Genomic DNA, 25,495 nt, shown 5'->3' on the forward strand with positions numbered 1-25,495 from the left:
TTTCATTTCCAGAAGAGTGTTCAGAGATCTATCACTGTAACAGCAACCAAACTTGCCATCATTTTTTCCTTCTTTACAACCAGAGATGCATTTTTTTCAGAAGATAACTAATTTGATAGCAGGATCAAAGGGATCTGCAGTATGCCATAAACAGCTCCACAAATGATAGTGACCAGATAATTCAGAGGTGAAGTTGCAAGAAGAGACTTTCATGAGCTTCACCATTAGAGAAAATCACTGGAATGTGTGTTAGGTACGCATTATATTTAATACTTGCATGTTCTCAATTAGAAACAAAAGAGCAATGAAGAGCAAGTTGAAAGTCTCTTCTGTGCAATGTTATATTAATGGATTCATGATTTTGAGTTGAGAAATACTAACACTAGTTGTGCAATCCAGCTAAAGTGCATCTCCTCTTGAATAAATTCTTAACACCAAATTTCTATCTCGATAGAATGGTTGGGAAGGGAGGAGACCATTAATGCACAATAATCAAGGAGGGAGTTTAGAAGAATGAGAGGCAATCTAATTGAAACATACAAAATTCTGAAAGGACTTGATCGGGTAGAAGCTGAATGTTTCCACTGGTCGGGTAATCTAGAACGTGGGGGGCACAGTCTCAGGATAAGGGGGCCAATCATTCAGCACTGAGATGAGGAGAAATTACTACACTCAAAGGGTTATGAATCTTTGGAATTCTCTACCCCAGAGGGTTGTGGAAGCCCCATTACTGAATACACAGAAGGCTGGGATAGACAGATTTTTGGTCTCGCAGGGAATCAAGGGAAATGGGGAGCGGGCAGGAAATTGGAATTGAAGCCCATCACCATCCAAGGCCCCAAACACTCCTTTCAGGTGAAGCAAGGATTTACTTGTACTTCTTTCAAGTTAGCTCACAATGTCATCGCCTCTACATTGGGGAGACCGAGCGCAGATTGGGTGACCGCTTTATGGAACACCTCTGCTCAGGCTGCAAGCATAACCCCGAGCTTCCAGTTGCTTGCCATTTCAATTCACCACCCTGCTCCCATGCCCACATTTCTGTTCTTGGCCTGCTGCCGTGTTCCAGTGAACACCAACGCAAGCTCGAGGAACATCACCTCATTTTCCAATTAGGCACTCTACAGCCTTCCGGACTGAACATGGAGTTCAATAATTTCAGAGCATGACTGGTGCTATTTTATTATTTTATTTTATCATTTTTTTTACCATGTGCCCGCCTTAAACATGGTTTTTCTTGTTTCTGCTTTTGGACGAAGCTGTTCATTATTCTCATTAACACTCCCTCTGCACTAATGCTTTGTCTTTCACCACACCATTAGCACACTCCCTTTGCTTGTGCCCCATGACCTCATTGTCAGTTAATCCCTCCTGCCATTTGTCCCATCACACTTCCCTTTTGTTCTCTTTTCCCCCCCCAGCCCCCGCTTCACTTGCTTAAAACTTATTACATTTCTAACCTTTGCCAGTTCTGATGAAAGGTCACAGACCTGAAACATTAACTCTGCTTCTCTCTCCACAGATGCTACCAGACCTGCTGAGTATTTTTAGCACTTTCTGTTCTTATTTCAGATTTCCAGCATCTACAGTATTTTGCTTTTATATGAACGCACAATAGTTTTCTTTGGAATTTCAATTGGTACCAAGCATGCACTTACATTTCAGCACTGGGATTAATGTCAAGTAGCGGCACAGTGGCGCAGTGGTTAGCACCGCAGCCTCACAGCTCCAGTGACCCGGGTTCAATTCTGGGTACTGCCTGTGTGGAGTTTGCACGTTCTCCCTGTGTCTGCATGGGTTTCCTCCGGGTGCTCCGGTTTCCTCCCACATGCCAAAGACTTGCAGGTTGATAGGTAAATTGGCCATTATAAATTGCCCCTAGTATAGGTAGGTGGTAGGGAAATATAGGGACAGGTGGGGATGTGGTAGGAATATGGAATTAGTGTAGGATTAGTATAAATGGGTGGTTGATGGTCGGCACAGATTCGGTGGGCCGAAGGGCCTGTTTCAGTGCTGTATCTCTAAATAAAATAAAAAATAAAATAAATAAATAAAATAGAAAGATGGGTGCTAACCAGTCATTTTAGGGATACTTCTTTAACCAAAATCTCTTCTGTGCAACAATGGTCAAAGATAAAGAAAAAAGTTCAAATTTAAGAGTTCCATTTTAAAGCAAAATAAATGCTTGTGGTGAAAGACAAAGCCTTAGTCCAGAGAGTGTTAATGGCAGAACAATGAGCAGCTCTGTCCACATGAAAACACAGGCATATGTTAAAAAAACATTTAAAAAAAGTGTCATGCTCTGAAATTGTTGAACTCAAGGTTGAGTCCACATGGCTGTAGAGTGCCTAATCGAAAGATCAGGTGCTGTTCCTCGAGCTTGCATTGATGTTCACTGGAACACTGCAGCAGGCCAAGGACAGAAATGCGGGCATGACAGCAAAGGTGTGTGTTGAAATGGTAAGCAACTGGAAGCTCGGGGTCATGCTTGCAGACTGAGCAGAGATATTCTGCAAAGTGGTCACCCAATCTGCGTTTGGTCTCCCCAATGTACAGGCAACTGCATTGTGAGCGCCAAATACAGTATACTAAATTGAAGGAAGTACAAGTAAATCGCTGCTTTACCTAGGAGGAGTGTTTGGGGCCTTGGATGGTGAGAAGAGAGGAGGTAAAAGGGCAGGTATTACACACGAAGTCCTTGCTATCAGTGCAGTTTAAGCAAGGAACCATTTCCAGTACAATATAGGAAATGTACATCATACAATGCACAAGTTATAAAGCTAAACTTCAACTTGTTTTAAGATAACATAAGTGATGGAAATGAAACATTTTGAAATAAAACCATTTTTAATTAACAGAAAATGCTGGAAATACCCAGCAGGTCTGGCAGCATCTGTGGAGAGAAAAACAGTTAATATTTAGGGCTAATGACCTTTCAACAGAAAGTTTTGATGAAAGGTCATTGACCTGAAACATTAACTTTGCTTCTCTATCCACAGATGTTGCCAGACCCAAGAATTTCCAGCGTTTTCTGCTTTTATTTCAGATTTCCAGAATCAGCAGTATTTTGCTTTCGTATGCAATTTTGAAATATTTTCTGAATACTGTAAGTTAATTACAAGCTTTAATTCACCTCCAGATGTCTATTACTTAACATTGTTACGACCAGGTGAAAAAGGTGTCTAGGGGTCTTTTACTGTCTTCACCTGGTCTTACTGTAACCGGGTTTAATTTTTTTTAAACACACTGTTTTGAGCTCCCCCTTGGCGAATCTTTGTTTACTGCTTTCTGATTATAAGGCAAAGAAATGAGCACAACCAGGTTTTCTTAGGTTTAAAGAAAAGTGAAATCTATTAAAAACTCTAATTCGGTTAACGCCTATGGATACACGCCACACCCACGCGAGCATGTATACACGATACGCACATGCAAATAGACAGAAAAGAGAAGACAAAACAGAACAGATGTTTGATGCAATATCAGAAGAGTTTCTTGTTACTGTGCTTAGAGCTCACTGTAGTCCTTTTGTAGGTTGTCTTGCTTTTTGTTGGGGCCCAGTGTTCTTCTTAAACCTTGTTCACTGTAGGAAACTGTTCTCTTGGGGTTTATGGGTCTTCAGTTCCGTGAGAAAGAGATGGGAGCAGACAGGAGAGAAATCTTTTGAGTCCAGGAGCAAACAGCATTCTGAGTTTCAATCACTCTGTGCCAAGTTCAAATTTTAAAAGCCAGTTAGTCATGTGACTAAACTGGTCTTACTAGGTCTTGCGTGTATTGAAGAAGCAGGGACTGCATCCTTTGTTCCAACACTGTCTGCTAGCAAGCAAAAAAGGTCCTTCTGGCAAGAGGCCTGGCAATTCCTTGTGTTAGGCCCTCTTTTCTTCCCAGAAACATTTTAAAGTTTTTAATATTCATGTGGCGAAATAATGTGTGCCTCATTCTTGGCAGGTGGGGGCCTGCATGACAACATATACTAAATTTTGAAATACTAATTTTACTACAATGTGCTCAGTGTACTGTCCTTAATGATTACATATTATGATATTCGCTCATCCGAGTAGGTTTCACTGGAGGTAATGCACCTTAAACCCAAGCAGAATCAAGTCTCTAGTCTGGCAGGCTCAAAAACTCCCTGGCAACATGCAATTTTTGTAACCTATCTCATAACAATAGCATAACTAAGGAAAATTCTGATAGATGCTTTATAGATTGTAATTGTACAAATGTAGAGCTCATGCACAAAGCATTTCAGATTGAAGAGATATTGTACAGCTTAGAAAAAAATGTGGGAGTAGTGTTGATTTCAAAGCTTCACAGTATTTCTCCCTCCAAGTCTGTATTTGTGCCAACCTTCAATATTTTACACATGGAAGTCATCAGCAACTTATATTTATATAGTGCCTTTAGCATAATAAAACATCCCAAGGCACTTCACAGAAGCATTATAAAACAAAGTATGATACCAAGCCACAAAAGGAGATATTAGGTCAGCTAACTTGGTCAAAGAGCTAAGTTTTAAAGAGTGTCTTAAATGAGAGAAGCGAGGTGGAGAGGTGTCGGGAAGGTATTCCAGAGCTTGGGGGCTAGGCAAATGAAGGCATGTGTGTTGCGAATAAAATCAGGGATGTACAAGAAGCTAGAATTAGAGAAGTGCAGATATCTTGGGGTGTTGTGGGGCTGGAAGAGATTACAAGTGATAGGGAGGGGTGAGGCAATGGAAGGATTTGAAATCAAAGAGGAGAATTTTAAAACCAAGACGTTGTTTGATAGGGAGCCAATGTAGGTCAGCAAGTACAGGGGTGATAGGTGAACGGGATTTGGTGCAAATTAAGACATGGGCAACAAAATTTTGGATGACTTCAAGTTTATGGAAAGTAGAACGTGGGAGACTAGCCAGGAGTGTGTTGGAATTGTGAAGTCTAGAAGCAACTGTTACGACCAGGTGAGAAAAAGAGGTCTAGGGTTCCCTTTCAGCCTTCACCTGGTCTTACTGTAACAGGGTTTAATTTTAAACACACCGGGTCTTTAGCTCCCCCTTGGTGAATCCTTGTTCACCACTTATTATAAAAGGCAAAGAAACCAGCACACACTTGCAGGCTTTCTTAGATTTAAAGAAGAAAAGTTTAAATTAATTAAACTCTGATTCGGTTGATGCCTACAGATATATATGAAGTGCCTATGCTAGCATGCATACGCGATATACACATGCAAATAGAGACAGAAGAGAAGTAAAATAAAAGTAGAAAAGTCTGAGGCAATATCTGAAGAGTTTTTATTACGGGTCTTAGAGCTCACTGTAGAGTCCTTGATTGCAGGTAGATTCTTGCTTTTCGTTGGGGCCCAGCATTCTTCTTAAACCTTGTTCACTGTAGGAGACTTTTCTCTCTTGGGATTCATGTGTCTTCAGTCGGTTTTTGGAGTTCCATGAGAAAGAGATGGGAGCAGACAGGAGAGGCTGTGGTGAACCAGCCAGGAGAGGTCTTTTCAATCCAGAAGCCAAGAGCTTTCTGCAGGCTCTCAGTTCAAAACTGTACAATTCAGAAAATCCCAGGCTGCGAAGGTTAGTCATGTGACTAACCGGTCTGACCATGTCTTGGCTCTGTATTGTGTGCGTCAGGGAATGGTGCTTTGTCTGCAAACACTGTCTGCTAATACGCAAACAGGGGCCTGGCAACCCCTTATCACAGACCTTCTCTTCTTCCGAGCAACAATTTGAAATTTAATGTCATGTGGCAAAATTAATGTGCCTCATTCTTGACAGGTGGGGGCCTGCATGACACAACAAAGGCATGAATGAGGGTTTCAGCAGCAAACGTGCTGAGATGAGGTGATGTTACGGGGGTGGAAATAGGCACACTTAGTGATGACACGAACCCGAGGTCGGAAGCTTACCTCGGGGTCAAACTTGACACCAATGTAGCAAACAGACTGGTTTAATATCAGACTGTTGCCAGCGAGAGGGGTGGAGTTGGTAGCTAGGGAACAGAGTTTGGAGCAGGGACTGAAAATAATGGCTTCGGTCTTCCCAATATTTAATTGGAAGAAATTTCTACTCAGTCAGTACTGGATGTTGGATAAACAATCTGGTAATTTAGCAATAGTGGACGAGTCGAGAGAAATGGTGCTGAAGTAGTTGAAATCTAACGCTGTGCTTTCGGATGATGTCGCCAAGAGGAAGCATGTAGATGAGAAATAGGAGGGGGGCCAAGGATAGATCCTTGGGGGACACTAGAGATAACACTGCAGGAGCAGGAAGAGAAGCCACTGCAGATGATTCTCTGGCTACAATTAAGTAGATAAGAAGGGAACCAAGTTCCAGTCCCACCCGGCTAGATGACAGTGGAGAAGTATTGGAGGAGGATGGTGTGGTCAACTGCGTCAAAGGCTGCAGGCAGGTCGAGAAGGAGGAGGGGGGTAAGTTTACCTTTGTCACAGTCACATAGGATGTCATTTGTGACTTTGATAAGAGCTGCTTCGGTACTGTGGCAGGGGTAGAAACCCGATTGGAGGGGTTCGAACATGGAGTGCTGGAAAAGGTGGGAACAGATTTGGAAGACAACATGTTCAAGGACCTTGGACAGGAAAGGAACAACAAATACAAATCAGACAGTGAGTCAGCTTTCATAATATTTTAATCCTAACCCTAAAGCTTGCATTTTAACACAGGCTGTGTCACCACAACAAAAATGTATGAATTCTAGTTTTAAAAAATTGTAAAATGGAAATCTCAATCATAATTGCCAAACATAACTTTGAATACTGGTATATGCATAGAGGTACTTGGTTGTATACTTCAATTTTGAATTGCTGCAAATTCAAGACAAGTTTACAACTGCAAAGCAAAAACAACTGATTGAACTGCTTAAAGGAGTAGGATCCCACTATTGGGGAACTAAAATTCTATTGTATCTCCATAAATTACCCCAAAAACTCAAATTTTTTTTTGTTTTTGTAAATAAACCTCACCATCTGAGAGAGGAGGAGTTAATGGGGTGGCGGGGAGGGAAGACGTGTTTAGCCATGATGCTCTGGCCATCATATTGTGGAGCGAGCTTGATGAACTAGCTCGAGTTTTCCTGCACCTCAATTTCGCATGTTTGTATCTGAGCCTTATCCAAAATAGAGACAAAAAGTAAATGCCAACAGAAACTGTGATATCCACAAAGAATCCCTTTCACTGAAAAAGCTGCTGTTCTCAAAATGTGAACACCACAAAAAGATTAGGCAAGGTGATGCATTTGGGGAGGTCAAACAAGGCAAAGGAATACACGATTAATAGGAAAATACTGAGAAGTGTAGAGGAAGTAAGGGACCTTGGAGTGAATGTCCACAGATCCCTGAAGGTAGCAGGGCAGATCGATAAGGTGGTTAAGAAAGCATATAGAATCCTCTCTTATATTAGCCGATGTCTAGAATACAACAGCTGGAACTGTATAACTCATTGGTTAGGCCACAACTCGACTGTGCGCAGTTCTGGTCACCTCATTACAGAAAAGATGAAATTGCACTAGAGAGGGTACAGAGGAGATTTATCAGGATGTTGCCAGGACTGGAAAAATGTAGCTATGAGGAAACATTGGATAGGCTGGGAAGGGTGATGAGGAAAAACCTTTTCAACCAGCGGGTGGTGATGATCTGGAACTCACTGCCTGAAAGGGTAGTAGAGGCAGAGGCCCTCAACACATTCAAAAGGAATCTGGATATGCACCTCAAGTACCATAAACTGAGGGCTACGGACCAAATGCTGGAAGGTGGGATTAAAATAGGTGGATCGTTTTTCAGCTGGCAAAAACACGAAGGGCCAAGTGGCCTCTTTCTGTGCCTTAAACCTATGATTCTAAGTTGCAATTGAGTTGTTTGGGAATTTCTTGGGTCTGTAATTGAATAGAAGAGTCATGATGAATGGAACAAGGCTACAATAGGTTGGAAGAGATCAAGTCAAGTTCTTTAACCTAATCACAGCATCATCGCTTTTTGTTCTTATTTTTAATCCCTAAATGATTAACACCAAATGGCAATATTTAATGCTTTTCACAGCTATGGAGCAGTGTTAAAGTTCCCTCTCCTTGTTTGACAACAGGTTCAATTCTTTCTTAAAGTGGATGTACTGGCCAATTCAGGAGCTGTTTGATTACTTACTTCTATGATCATACAAGAACCAAATCGGACAGGTTTTCTTGAGTTAAGAAAGAGGTTAACCTTATTGTATGTAAACTGAACTAATAAAAAGAAACTACACACCAACTTTCACATACACACACTAGAGACTTATACACACACAAATAGGCTACAGAGTGGGAGAAAAGTAGATTGGTTGAGTTAGAATCCATAGAAAAAAGGGGTATACAGTTTGTGGCGTTTGGTGATTTGGCTGGCTTCAAGCCGAATGTGGTGGTCCCGAGGCTTTTAGTTTTAATAGGTAGATAACTGGTTCGGTAGGTCTCTTGGAGACAGCGATACGGATGATTTCCTCCCACGGGGATTCTGATTGTAGTCGGGGTATGCAAAGGTGGTCTGTCAACAGGCAGAGTTTGAAGCTTGTAAGCTGAAATGGAGAGAGCGCGAGACCCCTGCTTAGGTCTGCATATACCAGAATCCAAAAGCTTCTTTGTTGGAGCAATACAAGCTTAAAACCATAGATGGGGAGGGGCTTATCACATGACAGTCACTCAGTGATTCAGACACAGCAGTTAGCAGTATTTCTTCTTCTTGCTAAAAAGACCAAGTAGTTCCCTTAAACTTCCTCGGTCTTGCTTCTTGCTGGGATACAAGCAGACATTTCATCTCCTTAACATACCTTGTAATGTAGGATACAGTGTTGCAAATTAGGTGATCATCTTAAGCTGCCAGAAAAGTCATTTTGTAAAAAATTTGTCTTTTATTAAATTTCTTCGAACAAATGTTAATTCAGATCTCCAGTCAGTGGATTAAAGAAAATTTTAAACAAAGCACACTGGCGTGACAAGCAGATAAAAATTCATGAGCTGGGTGTTAATCACAGAGGAGACATGTTGGTTCAAGTAGCCACACTGCAAAGTTCTTCATTTCAGTTGTGCTGTGCAATGTGCCAATAAAGGTTAGAAATTTGTAAAATATGGCCGCAAGTAAGTGGTTCCTATGCCTCCCATGTGTGCTGGAACTTTGCTCACCATACTCTTGGGATAGCAGAGGAAGAACATACAAAGGAGAGAAAAAGTATACACCATTCATGTATAACATACCCCAAAATTATATAATACTCTTGAAAACCATAAATATTTAAATAAATGAGTAAATCTATTGTGACAACAATAAACCTTAAATTTTACAAATTAGATATGGAAAAGGAAATGAAAGATGACAAGGCAAATTTAACAGTAATGTAAACAATACCAGAATTGTGACAAAACACAAGCATCCTTCCTCTTATTCATTTTGCCAGAAATAATTATGAACTCATTTTAGCATTTTGTCAGATTCCTTATTTGAATGTTGTGGTGCATGCAATTAACTTAGATGATTTTATTTTTTAAATAGGTACGGATAACAAGGTCTCACCAGCTAATTGTGTAACAGGAAGACTGGGAATATAAATGTTATTTACTTACTTTCTCCACAAATTCATTTGCTTTTCGGATTCTTTTTCAGTACGCCCCCATGCAGCAAGGAATGCAAATGGCCAAGCCAGCAACATCATGAAAGCAGCTAGCAGAAGACGAATCGGGAACAGAGTCACAGTCATGATAGCTATCTGCAGAATTTAAAATACAGAATGTTGGAATGCAAGAATGCAATCTTGAGCACTAGCGTTATCAATTCAATGTAATTATTAAATGCTTAAAAGTTCTAAAAAGTTTTATTAACCAACATAAGTTTTTGAGATATACATTCATTAGGGCGGCACAGTGGTTAGCACCGCAGCCTCACAGCTCCAGCAACCCGGGTTCAATTTTGGGTACTGCCTGTGCGGAGTTTGCAAGTTCTTCCTGTGAACCGCGTGGGTTCCAAAGAAGGGTCACTGACCCGAAACGTTAACTCTGCTTCTCTTCCCACAGATGCTGCCAGACCTGCTGAGTGGTTCCAGCATTTCTTGTTTTTATTTAGCTGGTGGTCCCTTGGCTTGAAGGCACTCGCAGGTGGTATTAAAGCAATGCAAACACTGTAGTGACCATATACCAGCACCTCTAATTTGTAAAATTTCACAAACTGCTCTGGATGGAGTAGTAGTTTTTCTACACTGACTGTTACACTACAAGTATGATAGCAGGGTATTTGACAAAGATCATAATGTAGAATTTGCAATTGTAGAATCATTACAAGCAAGCACAATACAATGGAGGATCATTTTTCTTGCAACAGAACACGTGAAGAGCAGAAAAGAAATATCATTGTAGTGCACAAAATAGCTACTGTAATATGAATCAAAAGCACAAAATTGCTAATCTCACAACTGAGTCTAAACCTTGAAAGTGTAGTCACTGGGCTTAAGCAACAAAAATTGCTTTAATTCTACAATAATGCATGGAAAGATATGCATTTATATAGTAGCTTATGTCTCAAATAGTTCAAAGCTCTTCACATACAATGAATTCCTTTAAATTATGCAATTATTATGCAATCGAGTATTATTTTGTTTACGGCAATGCACAAATATGATGAAGGACTACATAGCTTGTTTCGGATGGGAAATGCAACAAACAGCAAATGTTTGGAGTGTCGGATGAAATGTAGCCCAGGCTGTTAAAAGAAACGAGAGGAAATAGCGGAGGCTCTGACCATCATTTTCTAGCCCTCACTGGATACAGGTGTGGTGCTGGAGGATTGGAGAAATGCTAATGTTGTACCTCCGTTTAAAAAAAGGAGCCAACGATAAACCGAATAATTACAGGCCGATCTAACCTCAGTACTGGGGAAATTATTGGAATCTATTCTGAGAGACATAGAAAGGCACAGGCTAATCAAGGACAGTCAGCATGGATTTGTTAAGGGAAGATTTGTTTGACCAGCTCAGTCGAATTTTTTGAAGAAGTAACCAGGAAGATAGATGAGGGTAGTGCAGTTGATGTGCTCTACATGGATTTTAGTAAGACTTTTGACAAGGTCCCACAAGGCAGACTGATTAAAAAATAAAATCCAATGGGATCCAGGGAAATGCAGCAAGGTGGGTACAAAATTGGCTCAGTGGCAGGAAACAAAGGGTAATTGTTGACAGGTGTTTTTGCAACTGGAGGGCTGTTTCCAGTGGCATTCCGCAGGGCGCAGTACTGGGTTCGCTGCTTTTTGTGGTATATATATCAACGATTTGGATGTAGGGGAACAGGGTACTTTCTATGGAAACAGGGTATGGAGTTTGGATGATCAGCCATGATTGTATTGAACGGCGCAGCGAGCTCGAAGGGCCGAATGGCCTACACCTGCTCCTAGTTTTCTATGTTTCTATGATCAAGACAACACAAAGATTGGCTGTGTGGTAGATAGCGAGCAGGGTAGCTGTAGGCTGCAGAAAGATATTGATGGTCTAGTCAGATTGGCAGAAAAGTGGCAAATGGAATTCAACCAAGAGAAGTGTGAGGTGATACATTTGGGGAGGTCAAACAAGGCAAAAGAATACAAGTTTAATTGGAAAATACTGAAGTGTAGAGGAAGTAAGGGACCTTGGAGTGAATGTGAGGGGAGGATTGAGGTATACAAAATTATGAAGGGCATTGATAGGATAGACAGGAAGTAACTTTTTCTCTTAGCGGAGGGATCAATAACAGGGGGCATAGACTTGAGGTAAGGGGCAGGAGGTTTAGAGGGGATTTGAGGAAATTCTTTTCACCCAGAGGGTGGTTGGGATTTGGAACACACTGCCTGAAGGGGTGGTAGAGGCAGGAACCCTCACAACATTTAAGAAGTATTTAGGTAAGCACTTGAAATGCCATAGCATACAAGGCTATGGGCCAAATGCTGGAAAATGGGATTAGAATAGACAGGTGCTTGATGGCCGGCACAGACACGATGGGCCGAAGGGCCTGTTTCTGTCCTGTATAACTCTATGACTATGTCCACAGATCCCTGAAAGTAGCAGGACAGGTAGATTAGGTGGTTAAGAAGGCATGTGGCATCCTTTCTTTTATTAGCCGAGGTATAGAATATAAGAGCAGGGAGGTTATGCTGGAACTGTATAACTCATTGGTTAGGCCACAACTTAAGTAACGTGTGCAGTTCTGGTCACTTCGTTACAGAAAGGATGTAATTGCACTCGAGAGGGTACAGAGGAGATTTACAAGGATGTTTCCAGGACTGGAAAAATGCAGCTATGAGGAAAGACTGGATAGGCTGGGGTTGTTCTCCTTGGATCAGAGTAGACGGAGGGGAGATCTGATTGAAATGTACAACATTTTGAGGGGCCTGGATAGAGTGGAGGTGAAGGGCCTATTCACTTGAGCAGAGAGGTCAGTGACAAGGGGGCATAGATTTAAAATGATTGGTCGAAAAATTAGAGGGGAGATGAGGAAAAGTTTTTTCACCCAGAGGGTGGTATGGGTCTGGAACTCACTGCCTGAAAGGGTAGTTAAGGCAGAAACCCTCAACTCATTCAAAAGGAGTCTGGATATGCACCTCAAGTGCCGTAATCTGCAGGGCTACGGACCAAATGCTGAAAGGTGGGATTAGAATGGGTGGATTGTTTTTCGGCGGCATAAACACGATGGGCCAATTGGCCTCTTTCTGTGCGTTAAACTTTCTCTGATTCTATGAATAATAAGCAAGGGAAACACTCAGCAGGCCAATTACCTTCTGTCGGGATAACAGACAAGTTAGTGTTTCAGATGTATCCCTTCAGGTCAGGGCTTGGGATCAGAGCAACATGCTGGTAAGACAATCTGCCCAGTCAGACTGCTTTGTTCTTCGTAGGATGCTAATTTCGTTCCATTTTGCCAGCTTTTCGAGTTTCATTTCAGACGTCAGCATTTACCTGCTTGTGCCTTTTGAAATAAGAGTCATAGAGGTATACAGCACAGAAGCAGGCCCTTCGGCCCATTGTTTCATAGCCGGCCATTGAGCACCTATCTATTCTAATCCCATTTTCCAGCACTTGGCCCGTAGCCTTGTATGTTATGGCATTTCAAGTGCTCATCTAAATACTTCTTAAATGTTGAGGGTTTTGTGAGGGTAATGCATTTTGGAAGGTCTAATGCAGGTGGGAAGTATACAGTAAATGGCAGAACCCTTAGGAGTATCGACAGGCAGAGAGATCTGGGCGTACAGGTCCACAGGTCACTAAAAGTGGCAACGCAGGTGGATAAGGTAGTCAAGAAGGCATTCAGCATGCTTGCCTTCATCGGTTGGGGCATAGAGTATAAAAATTGGCAAGTCATGCTGCAGCTGTACAGAACTTTAGTTAGGCCACACTTAGAATATTGCGTGCAATTCTGGTTGCCACACTACCAGAAGGACGTGGAGTCTTTGGAGAGGGTACAGAGGAGGTTTACCAGGATGTTGCCTTGTCTGGAGGGTATTAGCTATGAGGAGAGGCTGGATAAACTCGGATAATAAAAGCAAAATACTGCGGATGCTGGAAAACTGAAACAAAAACAAGAAATGCTGGATTCACTCAGCAGGTCTGGCAGCATCTGTGGAAAGAGAAGCAGAGTTAACGTTTCGGGTCAGTGACCCTTCTTCGGAACTGACAAATATTAGAAAAGTCACAGATTATAAACAAGTGAGGTGGGGGTTGGGCAAGAGATAACAAAGGATTGTTTTCACTGGAACGACGGAGGTGGAGGGGCGACATGATACAGGTTTACAAAGTTATGAGCGGCATGGACAGAGTGGATAGTCAGAAGCTTTTTCCCAGGGTGGAAGAGTCAGTTACTAGGGGACATAGGTTTAAGGTGCAAGGGGCAAAGTTTAGAGGGGATGTGCGAGGCAAGTTCTTTACACAGCGGGTGGTGAGTGCCTGGAGCTTGCTGCCAGGGGAGGTGGTGGAAGCAGGTACAATAGCAACGTTTAAGAGGCATCTTGACAAATACATGAATAGGATGGGGATAAAGGGATACGGTCCCCGGAAGTGCAGGAGGTTTTAGTTTAGGCAGGCTTGGAGGGCCGAATGGCCTGTTCCTGTGCTGTACTGTTCTTTGTTCCACTCGCAAAAGCAATAATGCAGAGGAAAAGTCGCTGGACAATATACAGATTAAAGGAAGTGGAAAATTGAAGTTCAAGTATGGCTGATACAGCCCCAAAAGAATGCCAATACACCAAAATACATAATACCAACCCATCCCCTCTACCCCCAAATATAATCAGAGTCCGTAAATTACATCTCTAAATGTTGATCTGAATTTTGAATGTGCTTCAGTCTTTAACAGCAGTACTTGCCTCCTGCCAGCACTCTCAACTGGTGTTCAAACAGCTGATAAGCTCAAATATTTGCACATAACACACTCTTGGTTTCAGCCAATGGAACCAGAATAGCTAACTAGATATGACCCCCGTTGTGCCTCCAACATACCCCAAGCTAGCAGTGAATGCTAAAAGTAAAATGTACTTACCTTTAGAAACTCCATCAGCAACCTCTGCAGAGAGCAATGCTGTGGAACTGCCAAAAAGCTCACTAGAAAGGAGTGAAAACTGCTTTTGGCATTCACTTCTACAGTTCAAGAACCACGGTTAGCCTTCTGGAGCATTTTTGGATGAATGTCTTGGGTCTGCAGTTGGTCTTAAGGTTGGACAGAGTGCATCGTAAGCAGGATGCAAAAGTTGGGAATTTGGTGCAGAAGGAGAAGAAGGTGCTGCTTTTTGCTTCCAATACTTGTAGTGGTTCATGTAAGCTTGAGGCAGTAAGTATTCAACACTTTTGTCTAGCATTTTGGCACTTAGTGCAAGGTAGTTTTTTTTCATTTTCTACACACTAAAAAGGAGATATAAATAATCTAGACTAAAATATGGCACACAACAGGTTGTGTGACTGGAATGCTGTACGTGGAAATTTGTGGACAGTGAGACTGTTCCGAACAAACACATATGCAGTAGATGTCTGTCTCGAAACTCTCCAGCAGAGTCATTGAGCTGGAGTGCAAGTTGGAGACGCCCCACCACATAAGGGAGGAGCAGCATCTGGATAGACTGCTCCAGACTTTGGCCACACCTTACAGAGAAGTGCAGGTTCAGATAAGGTTACGAACATACGAATTAGGCCCCTCGAGCCTGCTCCACCATTCAATAAGTTCAATAAGGTTGGTGTGTCTGAAAGTGTACAGAGTAAGGGGAACCCAGGTAAGAGAGACAGCAAGGATCTGCAGAACTGGTCCTGTCCAACAGGTACAATGTACTTGTTATCTGTGAGGATAAACATAAGGACTTGTCAAAGCCAAAATGGCACCTTGCAGCAGTAAGTTGTCCGGGGAGGGGAAAGAACATAAAGGTCTTAGGAGCAGGCCACTCAGCCAGTCAAGCCTTCTCCGACATTCAATTAGATCATGGCTGATCATCCTCCACCTCAACATCACTTTCCTGCACTATTCCCAGATCCCTTGATGTCATTAGTATCCACATATCTATCAATTTCTGTCTTGAACACGCTCAATGATTGAGCTTCTGCAGCCCTCTGGGGTAGAAAATTCCAAAAATTCATCAGAGAGTAAATAAATTCCTCCTTATCTCAGTCTTAAATGGCCTATCCCTTATCCCTATGTCCCCTGGTTCTAGACTCACCAGCCAGGGAAATTTCCTATCTAAATCCACCCTGTAAGAATTTTCTAAGTTTCAATGAAATCACCTCTCATTCTTTGAAACTCTAGAGAATACAGGCCCAGTTTCTGCAATCTCTTCTCGTAAGACAATCCTGCCATCCCAGGAATTAGTCTGGTGAACCTCCTTTGCACTCTATGGCAAGTATATCCTTCCTTAGATAAGGGGACCAAAACTGTACACAATATTACAGGTGCGGTCTCACCAAGGCTCTAAACAATTGCAGCAAGACATTTTTACTCCTGCACTCAAATCCCCTTGTGATGAAAACCAACATACTATTATTTCACGGTGGGACTGCTTTTCAACTAAGAAGGTAAAGAGAAAACAGGGAACTACAGGCCAGTTAGCCTATCAATCAGTCGTTAGGCAGATGCTGGAAATTATTATTAAAGAAGTCTTAATATTACACTTGCAAAGCATAGTATGATTAGAACAAGTCAGCATGGTTTTACTAAAGGGAGATCCTGTTTAACAAATTTATTAGAGTTTTTTGAGGATGTAACTAGTAGGGTAGATAAAGGGGAACCAGTCGATGTAGTATACCTGGATTTCCAAAAGGCACTCAGTAGTGTGTATAAGCTGGGGATGTTGACTGCCTCGAGGACCTCTGTGTTGGAGATATGGTCCTGCCACCTGATGCCAAGTATTCTCCGGAGGCAGCGAAGATGGAATGAATTGAGACGTCGCTCTTCGCTGACATACGTTGTCCAGGCCTTGCTGCCATAGAGCAAGGTACTGAGGACACAGGCTTGATACACTCGGACTTTTGTGTTCCGTGTCAGTGCGCCATTTTCCCACACTCGCTTGGCGAGTCTGGACATAGCAGTGGAAGCCTTTCCCATGCGCTTGTTGATTTCTGCATCGAGACACAGGTTACTGGTGATAGTTGAGCCTAGGTAGGTGAACTCTTGAACCACTTCCAGAGCGTGGTTGCCAATATTGATGGATGGAGCATTTCTGACGTCCTGCCCCATGATGTTCCTTTTCTTGAGGCTGATGGTTAGGCCAAATTCATTACAGGCAGCCGCAAACCTGTCGATGACACTCTGCAGGCACTCTTCAGTGCAAGATGTTAAAGCAGCATAGTCAGCAAAGAGGAGTTCCCTGATGAGGACTTTCCATACTTTGGACTTCGCTCTTAGACGGGCAAGGTTGAACAACCTGCCCCCTGATCTTGTGTGGAGGAAAATTCCTTCTTCAATAAGGTGCCACATAAAAGATTAACAGGCAAGATAAGGGCTCGTGGTGTTGGGGCTAATATATTAGCGTGGATAGAGGACTTGTTAACAGACAGGACACAGAGAGTGGGCATAAATAAATAACGGAATACTCTCCACTTGTCTGGATGGGTGCAGCTCCAACACTCAAGAGGCTCGACACCATCCAGGACAAAGCAGCCCGCTTGATTGGCACCCCTTCCATAAACATTCACTCCCTCCACCACTGATGCACAGTGGCAGCAGTGTGTACCCATCTACAAGATGCACTGCAGCAATACACCAAGGCTCCATAGACAGCACCTTCCAAACCCGCAACCTCTACCAACTAGAAAGACAAGGGCAACAAATGCAGGGGAACACCACCATCTGCAAGTTCCCCTCCAAGTCACACACCATCCTGACTTGGAACTATATCGCCGTTTCTTCACTGTCACTGGGTCAAAATCCTGGAACTCCCTTCCTAACAGCACTGTGGGTGTACCTACCCCACATGGATTGCAGCGATTCAAGGCGGTAAATCACCACCACCTCCTCAAGGGCAATTAGGGATGGGCAATAAATGCTGGCATGGCCAGTGCGCCCACATCCCATGCATGAATAAAATAAAGGGGGCATTTTCAAGCTAGCAGGCAGTGAATAGTGGGGTGCTGCAAGGATCAGTGCTGGGGCCTCAGCTATCTACACTCTATATTAATGACTTGGATGAAGAGACAGAGAGTAATGTATCTAAGCTTAATGATAATACAAAGCTTAGTGGAAAGGTAAGCTGCGGGGAGGATGTAGCGAGGCAGCAAAGAGATTCTTTTTTTCTTTCTTTTGGGCCTCCTTATCTCGAGAGACAATGGATACGCGCCTGGAGGTGGTCAGTGATTATGGAGTGACCTCTCCATGGCGCATGCCTGGGCAAATTTATGGAGGTTGAGAGTTGCCCAGTCGTCAAAACCCCCCTCTCGGCCTTTCTGGTGGGGTCCAAAGGAGTGCAGGACACGACGTTTGGCACCAGTATGGCTGCAGGAACTGCCGGAAACATGCCAAAGGTGACACATGACCGCCTACGGGGTTCCGCTCCGGATTTTCTGTTAGGGTTTACTCATATCCTCAAAACTCCAACAGGTTTGTCAAACATGATTTCCCTTTCATAGATCCATATTGACTCTGCCCTATCATATTATTTTCTAAGTGTCTAATTATCACATCTTTTCTAATAGATTCTAACATTTTCTATACTACTGACATCAAGCTAACAGGTCTGTCTCAGTTTGCTTTCTCCCTCCTTTCTTAAATAGTGGGGAACGAGGAGAAGCATTATGTGGTAGTTGTAATGGATTCAATAATTAGCAATCAGACAGCATCCTCTGTAAGCATGATCAAGAGTTCAACCTAAGATGCTGCTTGCCTGTTGCCAGGGTGAGGGACCTCTCAAACTAGCTTGAAAGGATATTGGAGAGGTAGTTCAAGGATCCAGTTGCTGTGACCAACATAGAGAAGAGTCGGCAATAGGTCGTGTTTGACAAGTACTAGGAACAAGAAGCTAAATTGAACAAGACCTCGTCATAGAGTCAAAGTCATACAGCACAGAAACAGGCCCTTCAGCCCATCATGTCTGTGCTGGCCATCAAGCACCTATTCTAATCCCATTTTCCAGCACTTGGCCCTTAGCCTTGTATGCTCTGGCATTTCAAGTGCTCATCTAAATACTTCTTAAATGTTGTGAAGGTTCCTGCCTCTACCACCTCTTCAGGCAGTGCGTTCCAGATTCCAACCATCCTCTGGGTGAAATAATTTTTCCTCAAATCCCCTCTAAACCTCCTGCTCCTTACCTTAAATCTATGCCCCTGGTTATTGACCCCTCCGCTAAGGGAAAAAGTTTCTTCCTATCTAATCTATTACTGCCCCTCATAATTTTGTATACCTCAATCATGCCCTCCCTCAACGGTTCTAACCTCTGAATTATTTCCCAAGCCAGAAGCTCAGATGAAAATAGTTCAAACAGAAACGGGAGGGAAGAGACAGAGTGTCAGAAATTGTGTTTTAGGCACCACAGGTAAAGGGAAACCAACAGATGTTACATGATCAAATCAGGAGAAAGAAACAAAAAACAATACAGTAAAGCATTAGACCAAAAGCACCCTAATTTTTATGTAACTCGACCTATGTAACTTGAGCTCAGAGTCCATTTGCATGCACATTTTGGCTGCTGCTCCAGACTTGAGCCTATCAGTGTATTTCCACATTTGCTCCTTCTCCAACTTCTTTTCTCTTTATCCCTCCTAGACTCTCTTCTATTGTCATACCTCCTTTCACTTCTCCACACTCAGGTCTTCCGCAATCCCAATCCCTTCCCAAACCCTTAAGTACTCCTATTCACAGGCTTGACTCCCTCTTAGATAAGCCTGCAACTTCCCTCCGTGCCTCTCTTGGCATCCTCCGGTGGGCTCATCAAACACTGACTCATTATAAGCAGCAACTCCAATTGCCCTATCCCACACTCTTACTGATCTTCTCATCCAGTGCACCCACTGGGTGATAACCTGGTCAATCTTCCTGTTTCACTGCTGACCCTGTGGACTCTGCCAGGGGATAATCTCTCACAGCCCTCTATGGATCTGTACGTTAACTTGTGAACAAGGCCCTGGCCATCCAAGAACTCATTGTGGATGATTGCACTGACATCATGGCCTTAACAGAAACCTGGCTGAGGGGTGACGACACCTTGCCACTTAATGAAGCCTCCCTGCCTGGCTACATCTTCCATCATGTGCCCCGCCAAGACCGTTGTGGTGGTAGTGTGGCATTTATCACCAGATCACACCTTGGTCTGAACCCTACTCCTCTGGCACTTTCGCCTCCTTTGAGCATCTCACCTTGTTCCATGCCTCCCATCTCTCTTTCAAAATCATCATTCTCTACCATCCTCCCAAGTACAATAAAAATTACCACCAAGATATCTTCATTGCTTTCCTCCCTCAGCCTCTGCACCGAATGACTTCTCATCCTCGGTGATTTCAATCGCCATCATCTCGTCATGCTCTCTCCTGAGTTCACTGCCCTCTTACCCTCCCGAAATCTCTCCCTGCATGTCAACTCCCCAACTCATATTCATGGCCAACCCCTCAACCTTGCCATCTCATGTGGTCTTTTTAGTTCCGTCATAACAATTACAGATAAGGCCATCTCTGATCACTTTCTTGTATCACTTTCCACCCACATTCCCCTATCACACCTCAACCCTATCTCATTCTGTATTCATCTCTAGAAAAAATTATCCACCAATTCACTTACAACTGCACTTTCAAAATCTCAGCTATCTAGCCTTTGGCCCTCTATTCTCCAGAACATTTCTGCAGGTACAAATGGTTTAGCCATCCACCACCAGATCTGGCCATACCACTTAAAACACTATTGGGTCTTGCTCTCATCTGCTAAAACTACTACACAATCATCTTGGAATGCAAAGATAACACGGTTTTTTCTCTCTACTGCAAACCACCTTCTTCAACCCCTCTCCCATGTACCCTCCACCATCACTCCAACAATAAGCCCGAGGAGCTCATAAACCTCGTTGTCACTAAGATCGAGACCATCTGATCAGCTGCTCCACATTGCTCCCTTCCACTAGCCCACCTGGCCAAACTTCCTATAATGCTCCCTCCTGCCCTAGCCCCAAACTCGCATCTTTTTCGAGTTTCTCTCCTACCTCCTCTCATGCCCTCTATGAGCTCATCACGTCCATGAGACCCACCTCCTGTTCCCTCGATCCTATTCCCACCCAACTGGTCACCCAAGTTCCATTCCTGGTCCCCATGTTAGCCAATATTGTAAATAGTTCTCCCTTCAGGTGTTGTCCATCTCTCCTTTAAGTCTGCTGTCATCATCCCTCCTCAAAGAAAACCCCCCCTGACCCCACCACCCTTGCAAACTACTGTCCCATCCTCCAACTTCCCTTTCCTCTCCAAAAAGTCTTTGAATGTTTTGTCGCTTTCCAAATGCATTCCCATCTTTCCTGGAACTCCATGTCTGAATCACTCCAATCAGGTTTTCGCCCCTGCCACAGTACCGGAACAGCTCTTATCAAAATCACAAATGACATTCTGTGACTGTGACAAAGGTAAACTTCCCCTGTTCGTCCTTCACAACCTGTCTCTAGCTTTTGGCACCATCCTCCTCCAATGCCTCTCCACTGTCATCCAGCTCTGTGGGACTGCTTTTACATGGTTCCATTCTTATCTAATTGTAGCCAGAGAATCACCTGCAATGACTTCCCTTCCTGCTCTCGCACCTTTCGCTCAGGTGTCCCCCAAGGATCTATCCTTAGCCCCTCCTATTTCTCACCTAACTGCTGCCCCTCAGCGACATCATCTGAAGGCACAGCGCACTGCTGTTAAATCAACAGTCAATATTGGATGGCCAGATCCTCCAATTACATATTGGGAAGGCTGAAGCCACTGTTTTCAGTCCCCCTTCCAAAATCTATTCCCTAGGTACTGTCTCCATTCCTCTTCCGGAGGACAGTCTGAGATTAAGCCAGTCTGTTCACAACCTTGGTGTCGCATTTGACCCAGAGATGAGCTTCTGACCTCATATTCGGGCCATCACCAAGACAGCCTAATTCCACCTCCATAACATCGCCCAACTTCACCCATCTCAGCTCATCTGCTGCTAAACCCTCATTCGTGCCTTCATTACCTCTAGATTTGACTATTCCAACGCACTCCTGGCTGGTCTCCTACATTCTAAACTCTGGAAACTTGTCATCCAAAACTCTGCTGCCCATGCCTTAAATCGCACCCTCATTCCCCCATCACCTCTGTGCTCGCTGTCCTGCATTAAAAAGCTACAGAACAAGCAATGTGGATAAAAGGGAATCTGTGGATGTGGTGTATTTGGATTTCCAAAAGACATTTGACAAGGTGCCACATCAAAGGTCAATAAATAAAATAAGAGGTATGGGGGTAACATATTAACTAACCAATCCTCTATACATGCTAGCAGGAAACCGAGAGTAGGCACAAATGGGTAGTTTTCAGGTTGGCAAGCTGTAATTAGTGGAGTGCCACAGGGATCAGTGCTGGGGCCTCAACTATTTACAATCTATATCAATGGCTTGGATGAAGGGACAGAATGTATGGTTGCTAAATTTGCTGAAGACACAAAGATAGGCAGGAGAGCAAGTTGTGAAGAGGACGTAAGGAGTCTGCAAAGGGATATAGATAGGTTAAGTGAGTGGGCAAAGATTTGGGAGATAGAGTATAATGCGGGAAAGTACAAACTTGTCCACTTTGGCCAGACAAATAGAAAAGCAACATATTATTTAAATAGAGAGACTGCAGAACTCTGAGATGCAGTGGGATCTGGGTGTCCTAGTACACGAAACACAAAAAGTTAGTATGCAGGTACAGCATGTGATTAAGGAGGCAAATGCAGTGTTGTTGTTTATTGCACGGCGAATGGAATAAAGTGGAGATTTTTTGCTACAGCTGTACAGAGCATTGGTGAGATATCTAGACTACTGTGTACAGTTTTGGTCTCCTGACTTAAGAAAGGATATAACTGCATTGGAAGCAATTCAGAGAAGGTTCGCTCGACTGATTCCTGGGATGAAGGGGTTATCTTATTAGGAAAAGTTGGACAGTTTGCGTCTGTATTCATTGGAGTTGAGAAGGATGAGAGGTGATCTTATTGAAACATATAAGATCCTGAGGGGACTTAACAAGGTGGATGCTGAAAAGATGTTTCCCCTTATGGGAGAGACTAAAACTAGGGGCACAGTTTAAAAATAAGGGGTCTCCAATTTAAGACATAGATGAGGAAAAAGTTTTTCTCTGAGGGTCTTGAGTCTTTGGAACTCTTCCTCAAAAGGCAGTGGAAGCAGAATCTTTAAATATGTTTCAGGCAGCAGATAGGTTCTTGATAAGCAAGGGAGTGAAAAGTTATCGGGGGTAGGCTGGAGGTTACAATCAGATCAGCCATGATCTTATGGAATGGCGCAGCAGGCTCGAGGGACAGATTGGCCTACACCTGCTTCTAATACGTATGAATGTTGTTTGTTCGCCAGACTGAATTACATTTACAACTTTTCTGCCCACCAAACTAGTCCATTGATGTTTTCCTGCAGTCTATAGCTTTCCTCCTCAATAATCAACCACACAGCTAATTTTGTATCATCTGCAAGTCTAAATCATTGATATATAACACAAAAAGAAAGGAACCGGGTACTGAGCAATGCAGAATCCAACTGGAAATAGGCTTCCAGTCTTAAAAATACCTGTTGAGGATTACCATTCGCCGAGCCAATTTTGGATCCAACAGGTTTTTACTTTTCTGACCAGTCTGCCATGTGGGACCTTACCAAAGCTTCGCTAAAAATCCAAGTAGACTACATCAAATGTGCTACCCTCCTAATTACCAACTCAATAAATTCAATTGTTTGACGCAACGTTCCCTTAAAAAAGTCCATGCTGACTGCGCTTGATTAATCTGTGCCTTTCTAAGTGACTATTAATACTGCCTCAGAATTTTTTCCAATAATTTTCCCACCACCAAGGTTAGGCTGACTGCCCTGTAATTACTCTGCCTATCCCTTGCTCCCTTTTTAAAAAATGATACAACGTTAGCAGTCTCCCAGTCCTCCAGCATGCGACTGTAGCCAGAGAGGATTGGAAAATGATGGTCAGAGCCTCCGCTGTTTTGCCCCTTGCTTCTCTTAGCAGTCTGGGATACATTAGTCAGGCCTGGCGATTTATCTACTTTCAAAGATGATAAACCCCTCAATAATTCCTCTCACTATAAGTATTGTATAAGTGATGTTGAGTGGGATGAAATGAAAGAGAACCACGGCAAAGTTCAATGATGGACTGCCAGAAGTCACAAAGAATTTTTCTTAATTGGCTTTGAAATGCTTTGGGATGTCCTGAGTTCATAAATGGCAGTTTTTCCCCTTTCTTGCTGCTTCTCCTCCACCATTACGCAGTGAACCTAAAAATCCTGATCAGCAAAAATACAAACATTCAGATGAGCTTTATTTATTTACTTGTGAATTTGAAACAGCACACAGATTGAGGATCAGGATATCCACTCGGCTATCACAATCACTGAAGAACAGAATACATTTAGGAAGACCAAGTGGTCTTGGTCTAGGGCGGCACAGTGGTTAGCACCGCAGCCTCACAGCTCCAGTGACCCGGGTTCAATTCTGGGTACTGCCTGTGTGGAGTTTGCAAGTTCTCCCTGTGTTTGCGTGGGTTTCCTCCGGGTGCTCCGGTTTCCTTCCACATGCCAAAAGACTTGCAGGTTGATAGGTCAATTGGCCATTAGCAATTGCCCCTAGTGTAGGTAGGTGGTAGGGAAATATAGGGACAGGTGGGGATGTGGTAGGAATATGGGATTAGTGTAGCATTAGTATAAATGGGTGGTTGATGGTCGGCACAGACTCGGTGGGCCGAAGGGCCTGTTTCAGTGCTGTATCTCTAAACTAAACTAAGTCATCCCTTGTCCTTGGGTGAATTTTCTGCAACTTACTTCAGGACATTTCAGTAGCATTATTTGCAGTTCATGTGATTCCACCGCTCAGAATTCTGTCTAAATTTTAACGAGATGTGAGTATGACCAGTGGTTCAGATCTTTTCCATACAGAACAAAGCTAATTAAAAAGGTTTTTAACTCCCAACTGTGGAGAGTAATTTCTAAATACAGTTAGAAGCTTTCATCTCTGTACTAAATAGTCAACTGGTTATTCAACGGACAAGGCGTCTGACTGGCTTACCCATTGCTAACCAGGAGGAAGCAACTTAAAAATATATTTTTCCCCTCTCCAAATAACAAAGGCAGCTCAGCATCTTGTAGTTGCAGCTCCGCTCGGGGTGAAATTCCATCAGTAATGACTCTCTAGCATATAACCAAATGGACATCCTTCAAGTGTGTGAGGTAGAACAATTGTTGGCTACTGAAGTACTGGATTCACTTTCCTCGTCTTGGATCGACATGCGCACTTGCAGCAGTAATTGCTGGAATGCAAGTCATGGGAACTGTGCCCTATTTTTCCTGCTCTCTAGCACACGGCAAAGCTAATTTTAAATCCCACTTCTTTATCTCTTTCCACATCCACCACCACCCCCCAACCCACAGCTGCTGTCATTGAGATCAGTTAACGCACTCAAGACCAAGCTTGGGGTTCCTGATTTATCATCCTAGAATCTGGGGCTTTCAATTGGAAGGGTGCAGCTCCATTAAGTTAATTTTCACATTCAAGTTTAAAAGCAACAGTAAACTTTTTGGGAGTGGGGAGGATTAGGTGTATGAAATGTTTTTATGGTGGGGCTGAACATTCTATATAATATTTTCTAGTTCTGCAGCACCTGTTACACACAGCCTGTGTCAGGATGCTGTACTCTGTCCTATCTGAGTCACAATCCATACATTAACTGTGGCATTAATAATAGTCAAAAGCAACAGTTCCTAGAACATTTTGTTAGTTTCATGTCACTACAGATAAGACAGATTCACCATAGGTCACGTTGAGCATTTTTTTTTTTAAAAACCTCATAACTATTCCCATAGTTCAATGG

The 25,495-nt window shown here is 43.1% G+C and overlaps 1 protein-coding gene across 2 annotated transcripts in view; it reads right to left on the reverse strand.

Annotated features, from left to right (window-relative positions):
- Positions 1 to 25,495, reverse strand: part of LOC137384533 (lysophosphatidylcholine acyltransferase 1-like) — a 294,731-nt gene that overhangs the window by 139,908 nt on the left and 129,328 nt on the right. For both annotated transcript variants that reach the window (XM_068058678.1, XM_068058684.1), the window contains exon 2: positions 9,585 to 9,727. In XM_068058678.1, the coding sequence (XP_067914779.1) occupies positions 9,585 to 9,727 (143 nt within the window). The remainder of the gene's footprint in view (positions 1 to 9,584; positions 9,728 to 25,495) is intronic.

Source organism: Heterodontus francisci, chromosome 2 (assembly GCF_036365525.1).
Source record: "Heterodontus francisci isolate sHetFra1 chromosome 2, sHetFra1.hap1, whole genome shotgun sequence".
Lineage (NCBI taxonomy): Eukaryota > Metazoa > Chordata > Chondrichthyes > Heterodontiformes > Heterodontidae > Heterodontus > Heterodontus francisci.